General features: G+C 39.7%; 1 protein-coding gene across 1 annotated transcript in view; it reads right to left on the bottom strand.

Moving 5' to 3' along the window:
- Nucleotides 1-56: 56 nt before the first annotated feature.
- LOC108772689 (Krueppel-like factor 6) overlaps nt 57-20,574 on the bottom strand; it is a 330,793-nt gene continuing 310,275 nt past the window's right edge. Inside the window, exons 2-6 of the mRNA XM_018538275.1 lie at nt 19,797-19,967; nt 19,242-19,487; nt 18,125-18,336; nt 17,189-17,415; nt 57-1,129 (exon numbers count right to left, since the gene is read on the bottom strand). Of these exons, the coding sequence (XP_018393777.1) occupies nt 954-1,129; nt 17,189-17,415; nt 18,125-18,336; nt 19,242-19,487; nt 19,797-19,967 (1,032 nt within the window). The 3' untranslated portion in view covers nt 57-953. The remainder of the gene's footprint in view (nt 1,130-17,188; nt 17,416-18,124; nt 18,337-19,241; nt 19,488-19,796; nt 19,968-20,574) is intronic.

Here is a 20,574-nt window from a genome sequence, read left to right as displayed (position 1 = left end):
GAACACACACATATATATATATATATATATATATATATTACTATAGTAGGAGCGTGTCTTTTTTTTAACATTACAATTCTCTTTTTTTTCTTTTATCGCAAATGAGCATCAGCCCGCGTGCCGCGCGCCATTGAGGATCGGTGAAAACTTTAGGCTTTCTCCAGTCAGCTTCTCGCTTTTCGAAGACCTCCGGTTGCTAAAGTCGCAGCTTGAAATCTTCGACGGTAGCGCTGATCTTAGAATGTAACGAATTGGCAGTGATTGACGTCTCTCGTGCGAGACTTCCCGGGCGACTTCTTTGCTCGGCAATTTCCTCGGAGGTCTCCTCTCTATATTACATTGGCTGCGATTTCTCTTCCGGATCACTGCTGACCATGGATGTTTCCGTCTCCTCAAATTCGCGCGAGTTAGCGGGGTCGATGATTTGTTTCGTGCGATCCCTTTGGCTCTTAAAGACAAGTGTCGTCGATTATTTTTTCTCTCCTGATCTTACGCATCAGGACACTTCGAGGAAATACACGTTATACACATGATTCTTTGGACTCCGATAGTGTTATTTTATAATACATTATCTGCTCGTCAAGCCTTCTTCCGAATTATTCTCGTGGATTGTTTTAAACATAAACTCGATCTTCGATTGTCTCCAAACGGCGCTGATCATCGATCTCCTCAAGTGTTCCTCGAAAACGGATTCTTTTGTCAATGATGAAGTCTGGCAAATCTCGAATACCTAATACAGCTACTTTTGTAGATCTCTCTCTTGATGTTTTGTCCATTAAGCTTAGGCGTTTGATAATCGATCGCCTTCTACTTGCAGCATATTAGGTGACTTCGAAAAATGCTAGATCGCGTGCAAATATCGAAGATCTCCGCGATCTTTACGAGGAAGAGGTCTCGACGGTCCCAACCGCGGAGTGTGACGCGCGGCTGAGACCGCTCGTAGAGACGATTGATTACACGTGTCTCTTCATGTGGAGAGCTAGATGGTCGCTGCGGGAGAAGCATCGGTCGCAATGCCGACATTTGAACGGCTTCGCACCGGTGTGCTTGCGGTAATGGCGCGTCAATTCATCCGAACGCGCGAATCGCCATTCGCAGCCCTCCCAACTGCACTTGTACGGTTTCTCCCCTGAAACAGAAGAGAGTAAAACCACATTAAAGAATCTAGTAGAGTGCTTAATTCTCCAAATAATTATTCTCGCAGAATAATTTCGACTAAGTCACTAAAATTCTAATTGATATTTACATGTTTTAACGTTAAATAATAAGCTAGCAATACATAAACGCAATTTTCAATAAGATCTATAAATAATATAAAATTTAATAATAATTATACGTTTAATAGTACGTTTAAGACCACAGATTTGTCAAAATAAAAAAACTATTCTTTTCGATTTTAGGAAATTGAAATTAGAAGTTAAAATTAGAGATAATTATGTTTCACTAAAGTATGTCAAAGTATTAAACATGAGTTAATTATGTTCAACACTCTAAACTTATTTTCCCTAACTTAATAACACTTCTAAACAAATTATACCTCTAAACTTTAGTTGAAGTAATATACACACTAGCAATTTGCGTACTAATTGCACTGCACTTTTAGTCTACTTCGTTTTTAATTTTAATTGTTGAAAATATTGCTAGACTTTGCTATAAATTACGTATGCTTAGATTTCAGTAAACTGCCATTGTCAATCGATAGTTTGCGCAGAACATAACGCTGGATAATGTCCGTTTGTATAGAGATAAGCGGAACCACATAGTATCAGTCTCCTACTTGAGAAAGCTCGTTCGTTCAATGTTATGATCCAGGCACCGTAGGGGCTTCCTTGATTGTAGGATAGTAAACGTATCGCGATAGGCATAAGCTTACTGCAAAGCGATTCAATAGATTTCCGCGCGATGATACGAGGATTGGACGTTATTATCCCTCTAAACAGACTATCAAAGACAATGAGTAGTATCTAATCGTCGTTAACTGCGACGAAACGTCGACGACGGGATTCGTGTTCAACTATTGGCACAATAGCAACCGCACGTTGGGCTGCGACACGATACAAATCCCTATGTCGCAAATCCGAGGTAATCCTGTGGGATTCGCGCGGCGATTGAATCTGATTTAAAAACCTATACAACCCTGAAAAATCCGCACGTTGCCGCCCGTCCAGTGCCGTTGATTTGCGACACATGAGAGAAGTATTAGAGACCAGCCGGGAAAAACACATGTGCGACTGTACGCTGAGATGGAACCGCTCGTCAGGCGGAAGGAGAGGGACCATTGTGTTATTAAGCCCGTAAATAATCTATTCGGTAATATAGAAGCGGCTGACGTTGATGGGGCCACGGCGGAGAAGAGACAATACGAGGTCACCACCTGTGGCGCGATGTTAGCGAGATTAACAAGCCGAGGGAGTTTCGCAGCTCGGAAAGAGAAGCGGGTTGAGGGACGGGAGAGTTGAATCAGAGGTTGCAGAAACGATTGTGAACCCCATACTAGCTGGTAAATCGTGATCCGATAGGGAAAGGGTAGCTGTTGGCGTCGCGCCGCATTCATCGACGTATCGCGACTCATCGATCTCACAACAACAAACGATTTCTATTCTTTTATGTATGTCCTAATACAGATTTGTGCACTGTTCTCTGCCATTTGATTCTTCATTGCCCATTGGATTGTAATATTTTTATTTCACGATCGGTTATTGTCAAATACTTTTCGCAGATCAGTTGAAAAGTAGTATATAAAAATTAATACTGCCATTTATGATGAGTCTCGAAATATGAAGACAAAATTCGAGAGAATATTTATGTAAAATATCTGTACTTAACTAATAAGCGAAATAATAAATTATCTCTGTTGAATAAATCTCTTAAGGAATAATGAAAAATTATGGCTCGCGTAAAAACGTTACAAGCGAGGGCTTTGTCTTCCTGATTTAAACTTTCGGAGTGTCCGTGCAGACGTGTCTCTTGTCGCGATCTAGATATGTCCGTTGTAAAGTACTTTGAGCTCGCACTGAAATACGATCTTCTATTATTTTTGTCAAGGCACGAAATTTGTCGGGCATATCCGACTGCATCTAGGAACTGATGCGCGAGTATATTTCACAACACCGCCGTCGAGATAAAAGTAATACAAATGTGTGTATAAAACCCCGAAGAGAAACGTTTAACACGTCGCATGCCCTCCCGCGGTTCTCATAAATCCGAAAAAGAGGCGGAATCCTCGACTCCACAAAGTGCTGTTTTTAGATTGCCGTGTCTGTTTGCGAGTTTGCGCAAAAGGTACGGTTGTAATTTAAATGTAGGGTTTTCTCATCCATGTAACGCGTTGCGTCTGAAAAAGTAGATGTAACAGATTGCATCGTGATTTTAGTCAGTGTTGACGAAGATATTTTCCGCGCGTCGCGCCCGAATCAGTTTTCGAGAGAAACGAAAAATATACTAAATTATGTAATTTGAAATATCATGATAATATCCCACTGATATATGTTCGTACAAAAAAAAATTAATATTATTTCTTAATTATTAACCGCTCGGAGTTGATGGTGGGTCCGATTAGATCAATTCAATTACAAATTTTTATAAAAAATGCCAAATAATTCAATTTTTTTATATTATATCTGCACATTTGAATTATTCTTATTAATAAACATCGGATTTTTGTGCAATTATATATTATACATTTCTTTTTTAACCAAATTAAAGAGTGGAACGAAAATAGAAATTTGTCTTATCGAAAGAGCATTCATAAAAATGCATATTTATTTGTATATATTGTGCATATTTGCGTATTTGAGCATATTTTGCATGCGCAAATATCTGCATAAAATGTCCGATGTTTATTTATTAAAATATATTTAGTATTCATTCTTTTTTCATACAAGTTACGTCATTTTGGTTTCTTAACATTATAATTACTGCCTCTCTCTTTATTACTTATTTGGATCTTCAGATTCAGTGTCAATAATTATGTCACATATTTTGGCTCCAGAGGATTAACTATGTGATCGCTATTAAATTCTAAAGAAAGATAAGATAGGAAAAAGCATCTTTAGATTTTTCTTTGCAAAGTTCCTATGAATCGCAATACAACAGATTTATTGTAGATTTATATTTTAGATATATATACAAATATCGTAAATTTTTCATTACAGTTTGCGAGATTGGCGCAAAGTATTTAAAAAAAATATATATATATACATATAATACAAAGAATAATTTTTGAAGATTACGCAGTCACAATGACTGATGCAACTGACGTTTTCCCGAACGACGTTCTACGTCCCGCGAGAAGAGGAGGGATGAAGGGAAAAAATTTACATCGCGTTTCGGTCTCATTCAAAGTTGTACCGAGGGGGTACCAGCGGGAGCTCCTCTTCTACACCGAGTCTCTCATCCCTAGCAGGAGGTGACGACGACAAATCCAGCCGGGACGTGGCGACGCATAACCAAATCCGTCCACCCCTTCGCCCCCCGTTACTTCACCACCTGCACCCATCCTTGGCTGGCTGTTTCCGGCGCCTCCGCCAACGACACCCGACATTCTACGAGGCCGCGACTTTGCGGAAAATACGGCACACGTACTTGACGTACCTCACACCGTTCATCTATCTCACCCTTTCGCCCTTCGCGTTTCGAGAAAAGCAACCCCCGAATACCATCCGTTCCCCTTGCCGTCTGCTATCCTCCGCAGCCAGCTAGAGAAATGGTGACACGAATGTGCCTGGGCCCCACCCCCCTGCAAGGGCGGGAATTGCGGACTCGCGTCGGAAAGAAATTCCGAGGAAGATAAGGATAAATAAGGTAACCGCGACGGAGTGGAAGTCGCTGGCGGCGCATGTATTACAAGTAGCCTATAGCAGGCGAGGAGAAAAATTGTCGTTGACTTCACCGTTGGATCGCCGCGAGACGATGAGAGAATATCCTCTCTCGGCTGTAAAATTTCACAAGATGTCAACGCAAGAAAAAAACAATGCATGATCAAAAAATTCTTAATCCGTTGAATTCACGCCACAGTCTACGTATTTTAGCTTTATTATACACATTTTCGGATAAATAAGTCATCTTGTCGTATTCTCCAATGAGAACTGTATCGCAGCTCCCGTACAATAGAAAACGAGGAGACGATTGTTCCGTTCGGAGAAGCCATCGGAAATCGAGAGAGAACAAATGCGAATGCGAACTACATACGCTGGCGCTCGCGGAGGTAACACAATTTTTGCAAAAATCCTGTGCTCGTCTACGTGCGCACGTAATGTTCGATTTCACGAGCGAATTAAATTTTGCGTAGCCATGGCGACCATGGCGTAACGCTTTACACAACCGCAGGCGTTTATCGTGAACGCGTGCCCCGTCTGGTTCGTTCGATGCGCATGGGCATATCACGGCGTTGGAACACATGCGAAACGACATGTAGGTACGTGCAACGGGCATTGCGCATTTTATCGCTGCATAATGGCCTCCCGGCGGTTCGTTACCACCTACGTAATAAAGCCATATTAAACAAGATGGCTTAACGCGTTAAACTCTCTCGTACCCTTCGCGTGTATCGACAACGAATCTTGCTAAACGACATGCACGCATAGAAAACACGCTCGCATCCTTGCTCGAGTCTTTCTAGATATTTTTAAGAGTGCATCGGGATGCATTTACTGCCTCACTTGCATCCTTCGTCATGTCGATAGCAAGAGATAAATTTACGGAAAATATTTCTTACAATAGATTAAATCACGCATTGAATTTATTAATTTATTATGTTTTGTGTTAGATGTATTAGTTCGTGTTTTTGTGCTTTGTTTAATCTTTTAAATATCTTTATGTTTGATGTTAAATCTTAGTTTAACTTTGGATATCTTCTAAACTCAATTATGGAATTTTTAGAACCTTTTCAGATCTAATCATCATCAGACTTCATCTTTTAAATTCGAACACTCCTTTCCGGTTCAGTTAGAACAAAAAACATGTTGAATATTTTTCACAAATGAATAATAAAATAATAAATGACTTTCAAACAATTATTACTTACATCTTCAAAAGATGAAAAGTTAATTTAAATTAATTAATTTTTAAACTAAAATAAATATTTAATTAAAATAAATGAATATAATATTAAAATCAAAATTAATTTTAATTAAAATTAATTTCTAAAATAAATAAATTGCAAAAAAATAATTAAAAAATAATTATTTTCAGTATTATATTATATAATATAGTAGCCATTTTGTCATAGCCAGCTTTTGTCGACGTATATATTCTCATGCAGCGTTAAACGTTAAGTCATTAATTTACGCTAGCATATAATAGATTTAAACGCATTAATGATTTCAGCCGTTTGCATGCCATGTTATACCCATCTAAACGCTGCGAAACTAATGCGATTAGTTTATACTTCGCGCGAAACGCATAACATATTAGACATTGTTTACCAAGAATATCACATTATCACCAGTAGCTTCAATCGATGAAATATATAAAAAATCGAAATGAGACATAATGCAATTATGAAGAGATTTTTCTACTCTGTTTTGATAAATGGATCCTGCGTGTGATGTAAACAATATTATTAATGCGTAGAAAACAATGCATGTTCAGGTAACCCGTATTTTATTATCGCATAATAAGTCTATTGTCGCCTCGCCATTTCATGATAGAATAGTACTAAACAAGCAGATTTCTCTCCGTGAAAACATTCCCAACGCATTCTTTTTCACTCTGCTCTTCTTTATTTATCGGAAGGGACAAATGCAAATTTATCCGTGATTCTTAATGATTATTTCTATCGCGGCCCTGACAGTTAAGTTAATAATAATCGTCGAGATATATCAAAGTGACGATGTGGCCCTCGGCTTTCCATTTCATCAGTTTCATAATATAATGCAAATTTACATCACTACTTTTTTATTCATAGAACACTTGGCATGGATCAAGATAACAATGCAAATTTTATTAATTATAAATTTACAGTATAGTACATTAATCTGATTAAATCAAATCTGATTTAATATTCAAAAATTTCTTTTGAACTATATCTCGGAAAAAATAATTTTCAAGCGCATAAGAATGTTTAAAGTACGATACTTAAATTATCATGCCGGGCACGTTCACCCTTCTGTTCTTGTCCCAATAAACATTATCTCGTAGAGAGAAAGGCCGTCAGGAAACACGCAAAAATATCGGCTTTTACCTTTGCATGTAAACGAGTTGGAATACCGAATCGTCCTAAGTCTAAAAACGCGGCACGCTCGCGTGCTCGTGAATAACGAAGTTAGCGTCGTCGCGCCTTATACGGTATGCCGGAGCGTCCTTTCCGGCGGAAGGGCGATTTTTCTACGTCCTCCCTCTGCCAAGGACGACGACGTTACACCGGCGGGGGTCCGGGCGGCGGGTCGGTATTGCGTCGATATGTCAGTCCGTCCTGGCAACGTGTGCTCGTCGTCTTTGCATTTTATTAAGTCCGCCGCCGGCGAGGATGTATAGGGTACCTTCCGTCATGTCGCCGAGGGATAGGACAACCGGAATTTATGGGCGAGGATTCCGCCCCTGTGAGTCCGCCTTTTACATCCGAGGACATTTTGCGCGAAAACGTTTCGGCGAATAGCGCGCGTCTAATACCGGAGGCCATCGCGAGCACCCACGTGACGGATCGCTCGAGGGACGGCCGACTCGAGATTTTTCCTCGTGGTTCTTGGAAAACTCATCCAGTCGCGGCGAACGTTACTTTCTCCGCGATACTTATCGCCGCAGCAACTTCGCCGGGAAATTGACGCGAACGTTTCGTTACTCGCAAACGAACTTCGCGAAGCGATCGACGACCGTCGATCGATCTACTTCTGCTTGAATCGACGCCACATGGAAACTTCTACCATGCGAACAGAAACGTACCGAATTTCGGCACCGCGAAATAACTTGGCTACAGAATGAATACGTATCGGGAATACGTAAAATGTGGTAAAACCAATTGATTGTAGAAAGTTGACTCTTTACGATATTGGCTCTTTACCGAACTGATAAGTAGAAATGAACTGAAAAGTTACAATCACGACATATTGCGTACTTCTGTTGTTTCTTTCTAGAATTTAGTATGAAATAAGTTTGTCCCCCTCCCCCCCCCCCCCCTACAGTTTAATATATTTCTTGCTGCGCGACGTCAATGTACTTTTTGTGTTTTATCGATCTTACAAATAGGCAACGACTTTGAACGAATAAATTCTCCATTTTCTGTTCTCGAATTCTAGTTTTAGGGAAAAATACGTTGAAAACTTATCTTTTTAGAAAGAGACGGTCGTCACCGCGAGCAAGTAAGAAAGAGGAACACTTTCTTCGGAGAAATATCGTACGCTATAAAAGAGGAAATGCAAGGTATCTCTTTTACAAAAAGATTTTGCTTCATGCCCCCTGGGAAGAGAGATACGATTTTCTAGCACCGCCAGCATAGAACTCGTACTTTACATTAGTCGGTTTTATGCACCTCGCGTTTCGCGTGCAATCTGAGGAATTCCTCGTAGTGACGCGTATCAAATTACGAGACGTATTGCACCCGTTTCTTTTTCGCATACCGAATTTCGGTGGAGCACGGGTTCCCTTTTTTTTGCAAGAGACAAGGCAAGGCTAGAAACCAACCCCTGTAGTCGGAATGAAAAACGGGGGGAGTAAGGAAGAGAAGGTTTTCTTTTCAAGAAATATTGTGTGCTATAAAGGAGAAGATACGCTTGTACTTTATTCACAAAAAGATTTTCATTGCCCCCGCCGGCGAAGCAGATGAGATTTTCTGATAGCGCAGCGTTCTCCTGCATATTCAAAGGTGTTGCACGCGCAAATCTTCCGATATTTAATAGCGCAGAGCGCGTTCGACGCATTTGCGAAAATTCGATCGAACATAATCGCGAGAGTACCCACGCTTGAATGGCAAACAAAGCAAATTTGATAATATCGAACTTTTCGAAAAATATTGTATTGCGCGACAAGAGTGACGCGACGTTCTGCTTTAAAGGAATGCACGGTTAATTTGTTACCGGGAAGAAAGAGAGAGACGCCCAGTGAACCTCTCTGCGATTAGAGTACCAAATTCTGGTTTACATCCAAAAATACTTGGCAGAGAGAAGTTTCTTGTTGTGAGAGCGTTTAATATATCAGAGACCATCCTACAGGACCGCGTGATAGATCGTTCGAGGGACAACCGGCTAGACGTTCTCGACGTAAGAAAGGGTCCGCGGAAAACAGCGCAGTTACCCTTACTTGCAGCACAAGGAGGGGTGGCATTTTATTATTTTCGACATTCCACTTTAGAGAGGATGCTTCGGGATTCGTCTCGAGGATTGCATGGGGTCCGAGAAAATTTTACGAAGCGCGATATCGCTTCATACTCAGTTTTGAACAGGCGGATTTTGTGAACGACGTTCTTCTTGCCGGTACGAGATAGCGGGTGTTGTAGAAATGATAAATGAGAGATTTCTTCCGGAAGTATCGCATCGTGAAAATGGGCGTACGGTTGTTCGCGAAACAAGACGCAGTAAAGTGAAAGGAATAAAAAAGCTTGCGCACTCGAGGATCGATCACGCGTTTTTCAGTAAATTTGTTCATGGTTTTCCATTATGTTAAATCGCGCGAACAGGAATCAAAAGAATTTGATTTTGCATATAATAGTCTGCAGTTACTGTCTCTTATTTTTTTCTTTTTAAATTTAGTTGTAATTTTTACTATTGCTATTAATTTTACATTATTATATATATATTGTAGTGTTCAACATAATTACTCGCGTGTAGTGTTTCTGATACCGAAGTGTTGTACCTCAATTTTTATTATTCTCTCTCTTCTTCTCTGGTAATTTATAATTAAATACAGATTTATATTCTATACATTTTGTTAAAAATAAATTTAATTTTTTAAAATTGTAAAATAATTTGAGCTAAATATAATAATGTGTATGAATAAGCATTTATTTAGCGAATTTATAAGGCTACACGGAATAAACGACTTTGTTAAAGTATCTAAAAATTTAACTAAATACAGATCTGAAAATACTTTGATTGTACCACAAAAATTATTACATAGAAGTACCTAATATCTTAAACATGATAAGCAAAGTTGAAACAAGTTTTGAAATTTTAGCAGCCAGTTGAGCGTTTTATATATTTATTTTAACGGTCCATCAAAATTATCTTCTCTAATATAACAAAATAATTTCTACAATATAACAATATAAGACATTATTTTCAGATCTTTATCTAACAAAATTGTTAGATACTTCAGCAAAACCATTCTTTCCGTGTGAATGTCACTCCACATGAATGATGAAGGGTTGGTATCATGTCACGAAGACGTAACAAAAAATGATGCAAAAAGAGATATCGAAAGTGTCGAGGGATACATACTTCACATGAAAATTTTGCGGAACTTACTTTACAGCCTCACTTTTCAAACCGCATCTTCGTGACGCGTGTATATAAAAGATTTTCATCGCGTGTCGCGAAACTGCCGGATGCGATTCGCATTTCGCGTGTTGTGAAGTGCGGTTACGCTGTCAAGCGAAGCGAGAACTTTGACGACGTTTCCAATTGTTTGCGGTACACAACCCCCGCCGCGGCAGACGGATCTAACTTCGGTGCGATCATGTGTTTCGAACAGTGCCCGAGGTGTATGAATCGATGTATGCTATACATGGCGTGCGTAGTCGCTTCGAGGTAAACGTGCTACAATATGTATTAAGCAAATTTTTGCGTAAATAGTACGCGTAGGTAATCGAGAAAACGATCTGTCGATAAAAATATTAGAATGCTATTAGGAGTACTAATTAAACGCTATCTATACGTACATCAATATCGTTACAAATAGAGCTTGCCAATTTTATTAAAATATTTCGTAATTCGAAACGTAACGTAAAAGCGTGTTATATCGTGTTTGCAATAAAACGTTTACTATTGGTATTCTTTTATTACAACACACGTGCGCGATGCACCATGTGAACTTCATTCGTTTCTACCAACGAACAACGAATCAAGAAATAAATTCAGAAAAACGACCTGGTTCTACTGATTTCGTGCAACGAAGCTTTTCAAAGAATTGCGAAACGTTTTATCGCTACTTCAATTACACGCAATAATCGATTAACTTCCGGTACACCCATAACGTTCATTCGTGATAAAACGTGCTTCAATATAAAATAGATGGCTTTCCTAGGTAATTAACCTTGTATTAATTACGTTGACCTAAATTTAACTGAAACTAACTCTGTTGGGAGTGCAATCGCGATCCGGTTGCGACTTTCCAGTTGCGAAAATCGATGGCTGTTGTGTATCGCATTGGAGCACCACGGCACGTTGGTAACATCTAAGATTTAACATCGGCGAAATATAGAAGGGAAAGGGTAAGATCGCTCACAACCACAGGCGCCTGCGGTCTCTCGCAGGGGAGGGGAGCTTGGGAGATGCAGCTGAGACTTTGAGCTTGCGGTTTAAACGTAAGATGAGACGTGTTCAATCGCGCAGATGCACTTGGCTCGCGAGAGCACGACGACGACGACGACGACAACGACGACGACAACGAAGAAGAAGGCGGACGGTGTGTCGCCGAGTTCAGTTCCTCGAGCCATTATTTACGAATCGCATTACCGCGATGCACCGCGACCAGAAACTTTTAGTAATGGAGTACGGGGCTCGACGATGTGCCGCTTACCAGCCTCCTCGCGAACGCTCGTCTCTTCGAATCAATGTACCGACAAATTTCGGATATCACCGTCGCGACGCAGTTGTTCCTGCGTGCACTGGCGCGATGTCTGCGACGAAAAATAACAGGCTCGTTTATATGCGAAATACCGCCGACGCGTAAATCACACGTTAAGAGTATCGTCCTGCACCCATCGTAAGTACAAGCGTGTGTGTATCGCAGTTGAACACCACGGTCGAGAAAGAATATGCACACCGATCCAATAATACACGCAAAAAAATATCATTCCATTGCAGCATCGTTAAGAAAAGTGATTACTTATTACTTAATTTACTTATTTCCTTCTGAGTAATGGTTATTCTTAACAAAAAATATTTTCTTGTGAATAAGATCAAAATATATTTATTAGAAAAACTCATTATTCACTCAAAACTAAAATTTATTTTCTTTTGGTGAATATAAAATTGATCAAAGAAGCGACTTTATGGGATAAGCAAATTTCAAAATTAATAATCTTGATCGAAGTATTAAACTCACTAGAATTCAGAATATATTTTAAATTTAATGTTTGTGATGAACTTACGATAGATTTGTCGATAAACTGTTGAAATATTTGAAACAAGTAATTATTACACGTGTACAGTATAATGCATTTTTCTGTATGTGTGTGTAGCAATCAGGATTTTTTAATTTTTACTAAGAATACACAAATACAATCGATTACGATTCAATCTCACATATATCAGTCTTTTTTTAAATAAACGTATACTTTTAATTATTTTTCATTAAAAAAAACAGCAGTATTTTTCGATATGTGTGAAAACATTTTAAGTATTATAATACAAATATTAGTAAAATCAAAAATGAAAAAGGCGACAATGGCGATACAATTGATACCGTAGAGGAAAGCAATATATTTTCCATGCAAACGTTGGAAACTTAAGAAAGTCGTTCTGTCGTTTTGCAAATTTATTTCTTACTTCATTGTAATGTTTTAACCGGGCGATTGCGCCGCTCGTTTCTTTCGCGCTTCGGACCATTCCCCAGGCATAAATCACGGATATCCGTTTGCGCGGAAATGCACTGGATTTATGGTTAATTCGATTATACCGCCCTCCCCACGCTGGATACCTTTAGGTTCTATTGTTCGCAGATACACCGACACGTCCAAAGAGAAATGCAGAAGTAATGTATATAAGCAGACTGTTTTCGACAGAGCGGATTCATCGTCGCGAGTTACGTTGATAAATAAGTTCTCGGGGCCACGCCGCCGCTCGTTCCATTCTTCGTTTGATTTAAGATCACGAAAAGCTGTGCGTCTTTAAAGCGCTCTCATGTTAAATTATTATACTTTGGCTGACCTACTTCGATCTCCGTAATCTCGGCTAGCGCACCCCCCTCGATCGTAACTGCCTCCTATATCCCTCGATCCGTTAAAGCAAAGTTTTCAATCGTCTATATATATATATATATATATATATATATATGTATACATGAAATACGTATTATCATCCTTCGGTCATTTATATTCTCGTCTTTCTTTCTTCACAGTTGAAAATATTGTAGAGAAAACTGGTAGTTCTAGTAATGCGATAAGAAAAGGTGCAGTCACTAGATGACATTGAAGATAAGTTGTATTAAATTATCTAATTTTTCATTGAGATTGTATAAGTACTAAATAAGCTTGCATTTATAAATTTATCAAGCGATTATATTATACATCGCATATTAAAAGGGAAAAGATCCAGAATATATATTTTGCTATTTTAGACCGAAGAATGTTAAACGTTTAATTTTCTGCACGAAATCATGCGATTATCGAGTGAACTCAAAGAAGGAATAAAATCGCTCTTTCTCATATATGTTGACTATCCACTTTCCGGAATGAAGTGAAGGACTGTTAAGTGTCCCGGGCGAAACGATCTCGCATCGTCGAAGGATCAAAGTCCTGTCCGCGGCGCGCGACGCGAGAACAATGACGTTCGGAATGGAATTCCAGAACGGAAAGTCCCTGTAATTGGAAATCTCTCTCTTCCTATCCTTTCGTCCCTCTTTTCCCTCGTTGCTGTACATAGTCGGTGTGAGGCTGCGGGACGGCGATCGATAGTTCCTTGACACTCGTGGGAAAATCGGATACGAGAGCCCTGCGACGCTGCCACGCAGCGAGAAAGGACCCCCATTCGGACAAGAACCTAATACGCGAGAAGAATAAGCACGATGAAAAAGAAGAATTAGTTTGGTTTTATTCTCGTCAAGATACTATGAGGACAGAACAAAGAGTTTATCCGTGGATTTTTCTTTCGGTATTATCATTCCCATAACCAGTCTTCCCTCGGTTTTCCTCTTTACGATTTATAATTAACGTAATTACGTAGAGCTTTCTTCTCATCGCGCATTACATAAATTCTACGTAAATCTGTCTGCGCTGTGAGTGACGGTGAAAAATCGCGGCCGTTTCGAAAGTATTCGCGAAACTCTACGCTCCGCGCTCAAATTAGCCTCTTTGCAGAAGGCCTAAATCCGTTAAACGTTTTAATTAACTTGCGGGTTTGAACAGTGTGATTTAAACGGCCGGCGAGAAACCGCATTTTGCGTCGGTGCGTAACGCAGACAAAAAATGTAAAATTATCGCGAGATGCTGAACCAGCAAGATTCAAGATATTTCAACGGTTTCTCTCGCAGCTGAGATCGTTCATTTTAAACGAGCTTCGCGCGCAAAAAATCAAGTCTTGATAAATCGATGGACATACCTACTTGATACTTAGTAATGTCTGATCGCTTCGAAAGAAATTAGCAACCGAATACGTTGATTAAGTCATTTAATCGGATCACATCGTAGAATCGGTGTTAAATCCGTCGGCTTCGAGAATAATGCGATTCGGTGGATGTAGATAGGCATGTCTCGCGCGTTTCTGTCGTCGTCGTCGTCGTCGTTGTCTTCGTCGTCGTCTACAAATATAAGATCAGACTAAGCAAAGGGACTAGATCTTCGCCGATCCTTCTCGGAATATCTACATATCGAGAAGCCTTCCGAAGGGAAACTTCGCCGATGGAATTCGTAACGAACCTTCACGTTGTCGTCTCGCGATCGACGACTCGCTTCGTTTCGTGTCTCGCTACCGCGAAGTCCTGTCCGCAGGGTAATTAGATTCCGTCGAGTGAGATCAAAGTCTACCGCCATTTCCATCCCCGCGAAAAGCTCCGCTTCTCAAAGTTTCTCGATGCGGTCGTTTTTCTTCTAGTGGCAAACTCTGAGAGAGCGTGTCGCCAAACTTTTTCGACGCCGAGATCGCGGCGGAAATCTCATGCAGCGGATGTAATCAATAAGTACGGAAGTAGTCGCACAATTGTTTCTTTCATTATATGATATTCCAAGAAAAAAAAATTATGCAAAATCTGTATATTCTTTAAATTTTTTACTTTTTCTCGATTTAATATGTTTCTTAAATAAAATTGATTAGATATTTTTGTATGGTTATGGTATTAAAAAAATTATAATTTTTGATGAAATATTGTTAAATGAAAAGTATGCTTTGTACATATACAAGTAAAAATTAAAGAACTTTTAAAAAACCGCCATCCAATAAAAACTAATTACTAATAGTGGTTAAATGCTTTATAATGACTATAGAGTTTACTTCTTTTATGCAATACATAGCTACGTCTTATTCAATTTTTTACAAAGAGAAATGAGAGAGGGAGATAAGATATAAAAGAGATAAGAATCTTCAGAAAACTATTGTGCGACAGAGAAACGTTTCAGTTCCGGAGCAGATACGTTCGATACTCGCGTGTGACATTGTGAAGTACGGACTAAGCAAGAGAAAAGAAACAGGTGAACCAATACCTGAGGGCGCAGTGCGCTTTTACACCTTTTTCTCCGTAAATATCTTGAGATAAACGTCCTACGGCGAGTCATCGTACATGTCGCGGCAGTCCGTCGTCTGGCGCAGCCGTTCCGCCGACAGGAGGATCTTTGTGTCAGGACGAATTCATAACAGAGTCATAATTGCGGGACGGGTCCCGCAGTATGCATAATCCCGTAGTTAGCAGTTCTGCTTAACGATCCGCGAGAAGCAATCCCGACGTACCTGCCATGCTGCAGGATGGAGGCAACCCGTCCCTTATTACCACCCTTGCATTCCACCCCGTTTTCTCTCTCTCTCTCTCTCTCTTTCTCTCTCGTCATCTCTGTGTAGGGCCATGCCTGAGCTACACATAGAAAGACGAGGGCACGTACCGCAAGGTTACTACATGCGACTGGCAAAACTGCAGGACCTGAGTGTGACGCGACAAAAACCGTGGATAAAGAGCAAGGGTCTGAGGAGGATGAGGACGGGTGGTACACTCGAACTGGAAGAAGAGAGAAAGGCGAAAGGAAACAGGAGAGTTCGTTAATTACAATCTCTCTGCCTGCCACCGTTCACCGCAAGCGACCACGAAAAGGATCGGAGGGAGAAGGATGCGAAGACCCGTGGCAATATCACTTTCGGACAGTGACGCAAACTGTCAACATGGATCATGGAAATAGCAAGATGGATATTGCTACTCTTTAAGGTGGAAGGAAATTTCACTCGTTTTGTTGACACACAAGAGAATTCTAACCGACAAAGAATTATAATTACGCTTGTCTAATTAATTTAGTCTATACGGATTAAATATTAATAATCTGATTGTAATTATTCGATTTGTTATAAGTATAAAAAAATTTTAAATGTAATATAGTTGATGTAAATTGTAGTATTTTAACAAAGTTATTTAATCATAATTATTTTTACAGACACTTCCGCTCGAAAAAATTATTTCAGATTTATAGAAAAAGGAATAGAAGTTTAAAATAATACTTTATTCAGCCACACGTAAAAAAACAGATAAAAAGATAGAAATAGAAAACAAACGTAATACAACAAAATTGATACATCTAAATGAACACGCTAAACGAGTCAATTTACACGTCGCATATTACGTATCCTTTTGTTTTCGAAAGAATGTATACGTACGAAGATCAGAAAAATGTTTCTAAACGACAATAGCCAATTAGAGAAACATGCGATGTCGGTCGAATCTGATTCTATCGGAGATAAATGCATGAGAATACCCGCGAATAAGCGCTATATTTGTCCGCTTTGTTTTAGATGCCATCTCGCGAACGCATCGATGCGAATAACGAAGCACCTTTAATTTAGCTTCGTAATTAATTATACTGCCGTTGTTGCCTAACAGGAGTGTCCAGTGGTGATTTGAAAAATCTGTTATAACTCGCGTCGCGACGTGCTCGTGAACGCTTCTCGCGCACGTATTCATTGCCACACGTACATAACTCATCGTAATCATAGTTCAGCTTCATCGCTCTTATGATTATTTGGATTCGCGCGTGGCGTGTCGCGACAGTCTATCGGATTATCTCGCATCAGTGGCAATTTCAACTGACTAATTTATCGACAGCTTCGATACACACACACACACACACACACACACACACACATTGGTCTCAATCAAGTACTGGTAGCTGCATCAACTCACTCACCCGTGTGCGTCCTTTGATGGGCCTTGAGATGCGAGCTCTTAGTGTACACCTTCTTGCACCCGGGGAACTGGCATTTGTGTATCCTGCGTTTCGTGTCGGGCGGACTGTGCTCGTTGCTCCTCGCGTGGTGCCTGTTGGCTACGGTGGTCGTGGTTGCAGTTGTACCCGCGTGCGCGTGTTGCGTGCTGGCTACCGCGGGGAAGCCGTTCGCCGTGACGGAGATCAGTCTGCAAAAACACAATTTGCTTCCTCTCATTGGCTGTATTTTAGCCACGTTGTAATTAGTTCGTTGCGCGCTGTCGAGGCGCGACATCCGTGAAACGGGCCCCGTGCGTGTCACGGTTTACCAGCCCCGGCGAGTTAACGCGCGCGAAACAGCAACTAGCATGATCGGTAGAATGTTGAGTAATCGGCGCACGTCTCGTGCTTCAAAAGAAATCGAGAAGAGCGCAATTCCGGCAACGGGTTAATGATGGATCGCGAGAGCGAATTGTTTTAAGTTTCTTACCTTGACGTAGCGAGAACGTTCCGAGGTTACTTCTCAACGTCGACTTTTTTTCAACGAGCCCGTGTCTCTTTTTTTGTAAATTCCGTAGAAAATTGCCGGGAACGAATTGGATGGAATAAGTCGACCCGGAAAGTACGACCACTTTATGTCAGGGAATGCCAGTTACAGTTAATCAAGATAATTTCCGAGCGAGACGTAACTATACGACGCATCCGTCTTTCGTATAGGGTAAGTATAGTCGCGTTAGTCGCTCGCCTCTTTCAATTCTAAAGGCAATTAAGTTTTCATTACGCAAGAATAGCAGCAATGAGAGAACGTCAAAGAGGGATACCGCTGGTGTCTCTTTCGTCAACTTTTCATCGGATAACGTGGGAAAAAGAAGCGCGTTCGTTCAAAGAATAAAAGTATGCAAATTTTACAACACTTACCTTGCAACACTCTGCGCGTTTCCGGCGGTAACCCTGACGATAGCACTCCTCCCACCCGTGCCGTGAAGGTTGAGGTTGTGCACATCGAGCATCGAACTTCCACTCGACGAGTGACTGGAGTTGGAATGACCTTGACCCGAACCGGGACTCGACGGCGGCGTCAGAATCTGACCTTCGCTTTCGCACCCGCTGTCCTCCTCCTCCTCGATTTCCTGCAGCGGCAAAACCACGCGCATTATGCAACGAGATTACGATTAATAACGTAACGGGATTGATTGCACGGTCCGTGAGTTGCCGCCGGGAATCGCATCGGACTCGGACGAGTTATACGGCAGACAAATAAACCGATGAGAATCGAACCGCGATCGCGAGATCTAACTCATTACGTCCAGACTAGTTGCATCAATGCAACATCGCGCGTCATACTGAATCAGAAATTGCTTTTGCGAGAGAGTAACCAGTTGGATTAAAAAACTAATTGGAAAGATGTCTTCACAAACAGTATATTTACAATAAATAAATCAAATTCTTTTTATGTATAACGTCCGTGAATTTCGAACGTTTCACGCATAAAATTAACTTTTAAAGTTTACAAAAGTTAATGAGATTTAAAAAAATATTTTCACGAAAAAAAAACCAATAATGATTTTTAAAACAAAAACGATGTCAGAATTTTTAAAAAATGTTTTACTAATTTGTTGTTATAAAACATAGCAACATACAAAAGAATATTTGTTTCCTTTGTAAATCCATTTATAATTATTTTTCTAATCAAGCGCGAATTTTTATAGCTACCGTTAATTAAGTAGGACTCGCTATTATACGTTTAAACGAAAATACATATAATTAATATATATATCCGTTTATTAAATACGTTTTTCCGAATATACGTGTAATTAACTATTATACGTTTAAATATTAAAAACACGTTTACACATATAATTAGCATATTCGTACGTTAATTAAACGTGTAAATGTTTACCTTCAAGTAAATTTTTTTCTGAAAGCGAATATAAACGGATAAACGTTTTACGATAACACGTATATTCGAAAAACGGAATAAAATTAAAGCCCTAATTTTAAGTGAAATATTATTGATTGAAATCGCTAAGCGTACCTCATGTTCCTCATCTTCCTCAAGGTCTTCACTCGGTTCTTTTTTAAGAATGAGCGCCGTGCAAGAGAGAGAAGGTGAGCTGTCCCAGGACAGTGCTGAACACGCCGAACTCGCCGAGGACATCGATAAAGAATCGAGGTGACGATCGAGGAGATCCCTATCGCGTCCACTGTCATTATGATCACCAGGACTGAATTTAATATCGTCCAGACAGAGAGGATCTCTTTCGTCTGACGACGTCGTCACCTGTATTACAAAGAAGTATTTCAATTTCTTGAAATAATATTCTTGATAATATTAAAATATTCTAATAATATTAAATATCCTTTCTTTCTTGCGAGTTAAAGAAAGAGTATTGATAAAGTTATCAATACACTATATAAATACATACATAGGAATAATACATATAAACGAAAAAAGAAAACGATTATTTATAAAATATTAAAAGAAAAGAGAAAGGTTTTCTCTCAAGAAAAAAATCAAATTTTCTTCTAGGACAATTTAATAAATATGCAGACTAATGGTTTGTAAATATCGGCATCTATAGTTACACACCTCCATTTTGATTGGGGGGTCGAATTGTGCGCTCGTTCCAGTGGACGTCGTCCACGAGATCGATGGTGCCCTGAAGAGGTTCCAGGGCGCTGTGTCCAATTCCGTGGGGAGTTTTTTGTACGATTGTAGCTTCGGCTCGTCCTTCAGGTACCTCTCCATCTCGTAGCATGTCTGAAAGAGCAGACAAGAGAGCTTGTTAGGAGACTGAAGCGACTTAAGTATCCCGCCGAGCCGCTCATGCAGAAATGGTGGCAATGGGCGGTACTGTGGCTTAAATTTAATAGCCATAAAAGAGAGGGAAGGAAACCAATTACGATCAGATGATATACATTGCTTTAATAATGATTGGTCCTTCACACTTCTATTAATATAGAATACTTAATAAATATTTGATAAAATAGTTTTAAGAGTTCAGCGTAAGAAAAAAAGTATAACGGGTCACCAGAATGATGTAATTTGATAAGTTTATAAATAATTAGAACGTTCAAACAGTGATATTTCATCAGCTTTATTCATATATAATTAAATCTTACAAATTAATGTTATTAAAAAACAGTAATAAAAATTGAGCATACAAAAATATTTCGAGTAAATAAATCGCTTAATGTATTGTAAAATAAAAAAGTGAGATATTTTCTTACAATATATTTAATCTACTTGTATAGACACTCGTTCCCGACGATTGCGAAGCCTCAAATGCTGCAGAAATTATCTTTAGGAGTCAAGCATCCCATATGGGAAGGTACATCGCTGTCAACGCAACTACTCGCGAGTTTAC

This window comes from Cyphomyrmex costatus, unplaced genomic scaffold (genome assembly GCF_001594065.2).
Source record: "Cyphomyrmex costatus isolate MS0001 unplaced genomic scaffold, Ccosl1.0 scaffold193, whole genome shotgun sequence".
NCBI classification, from domain to species: domain Eukaryota; kingdom Metazoa; phylum Arthropoda; class Insecta; order Hymenoptera; family Formicidae; genus Cyphomyrmex; species Cyphomyrmex costatus.
This window is presented reverse-complemented; position numbering and strand designations above follow the sequence as displayed.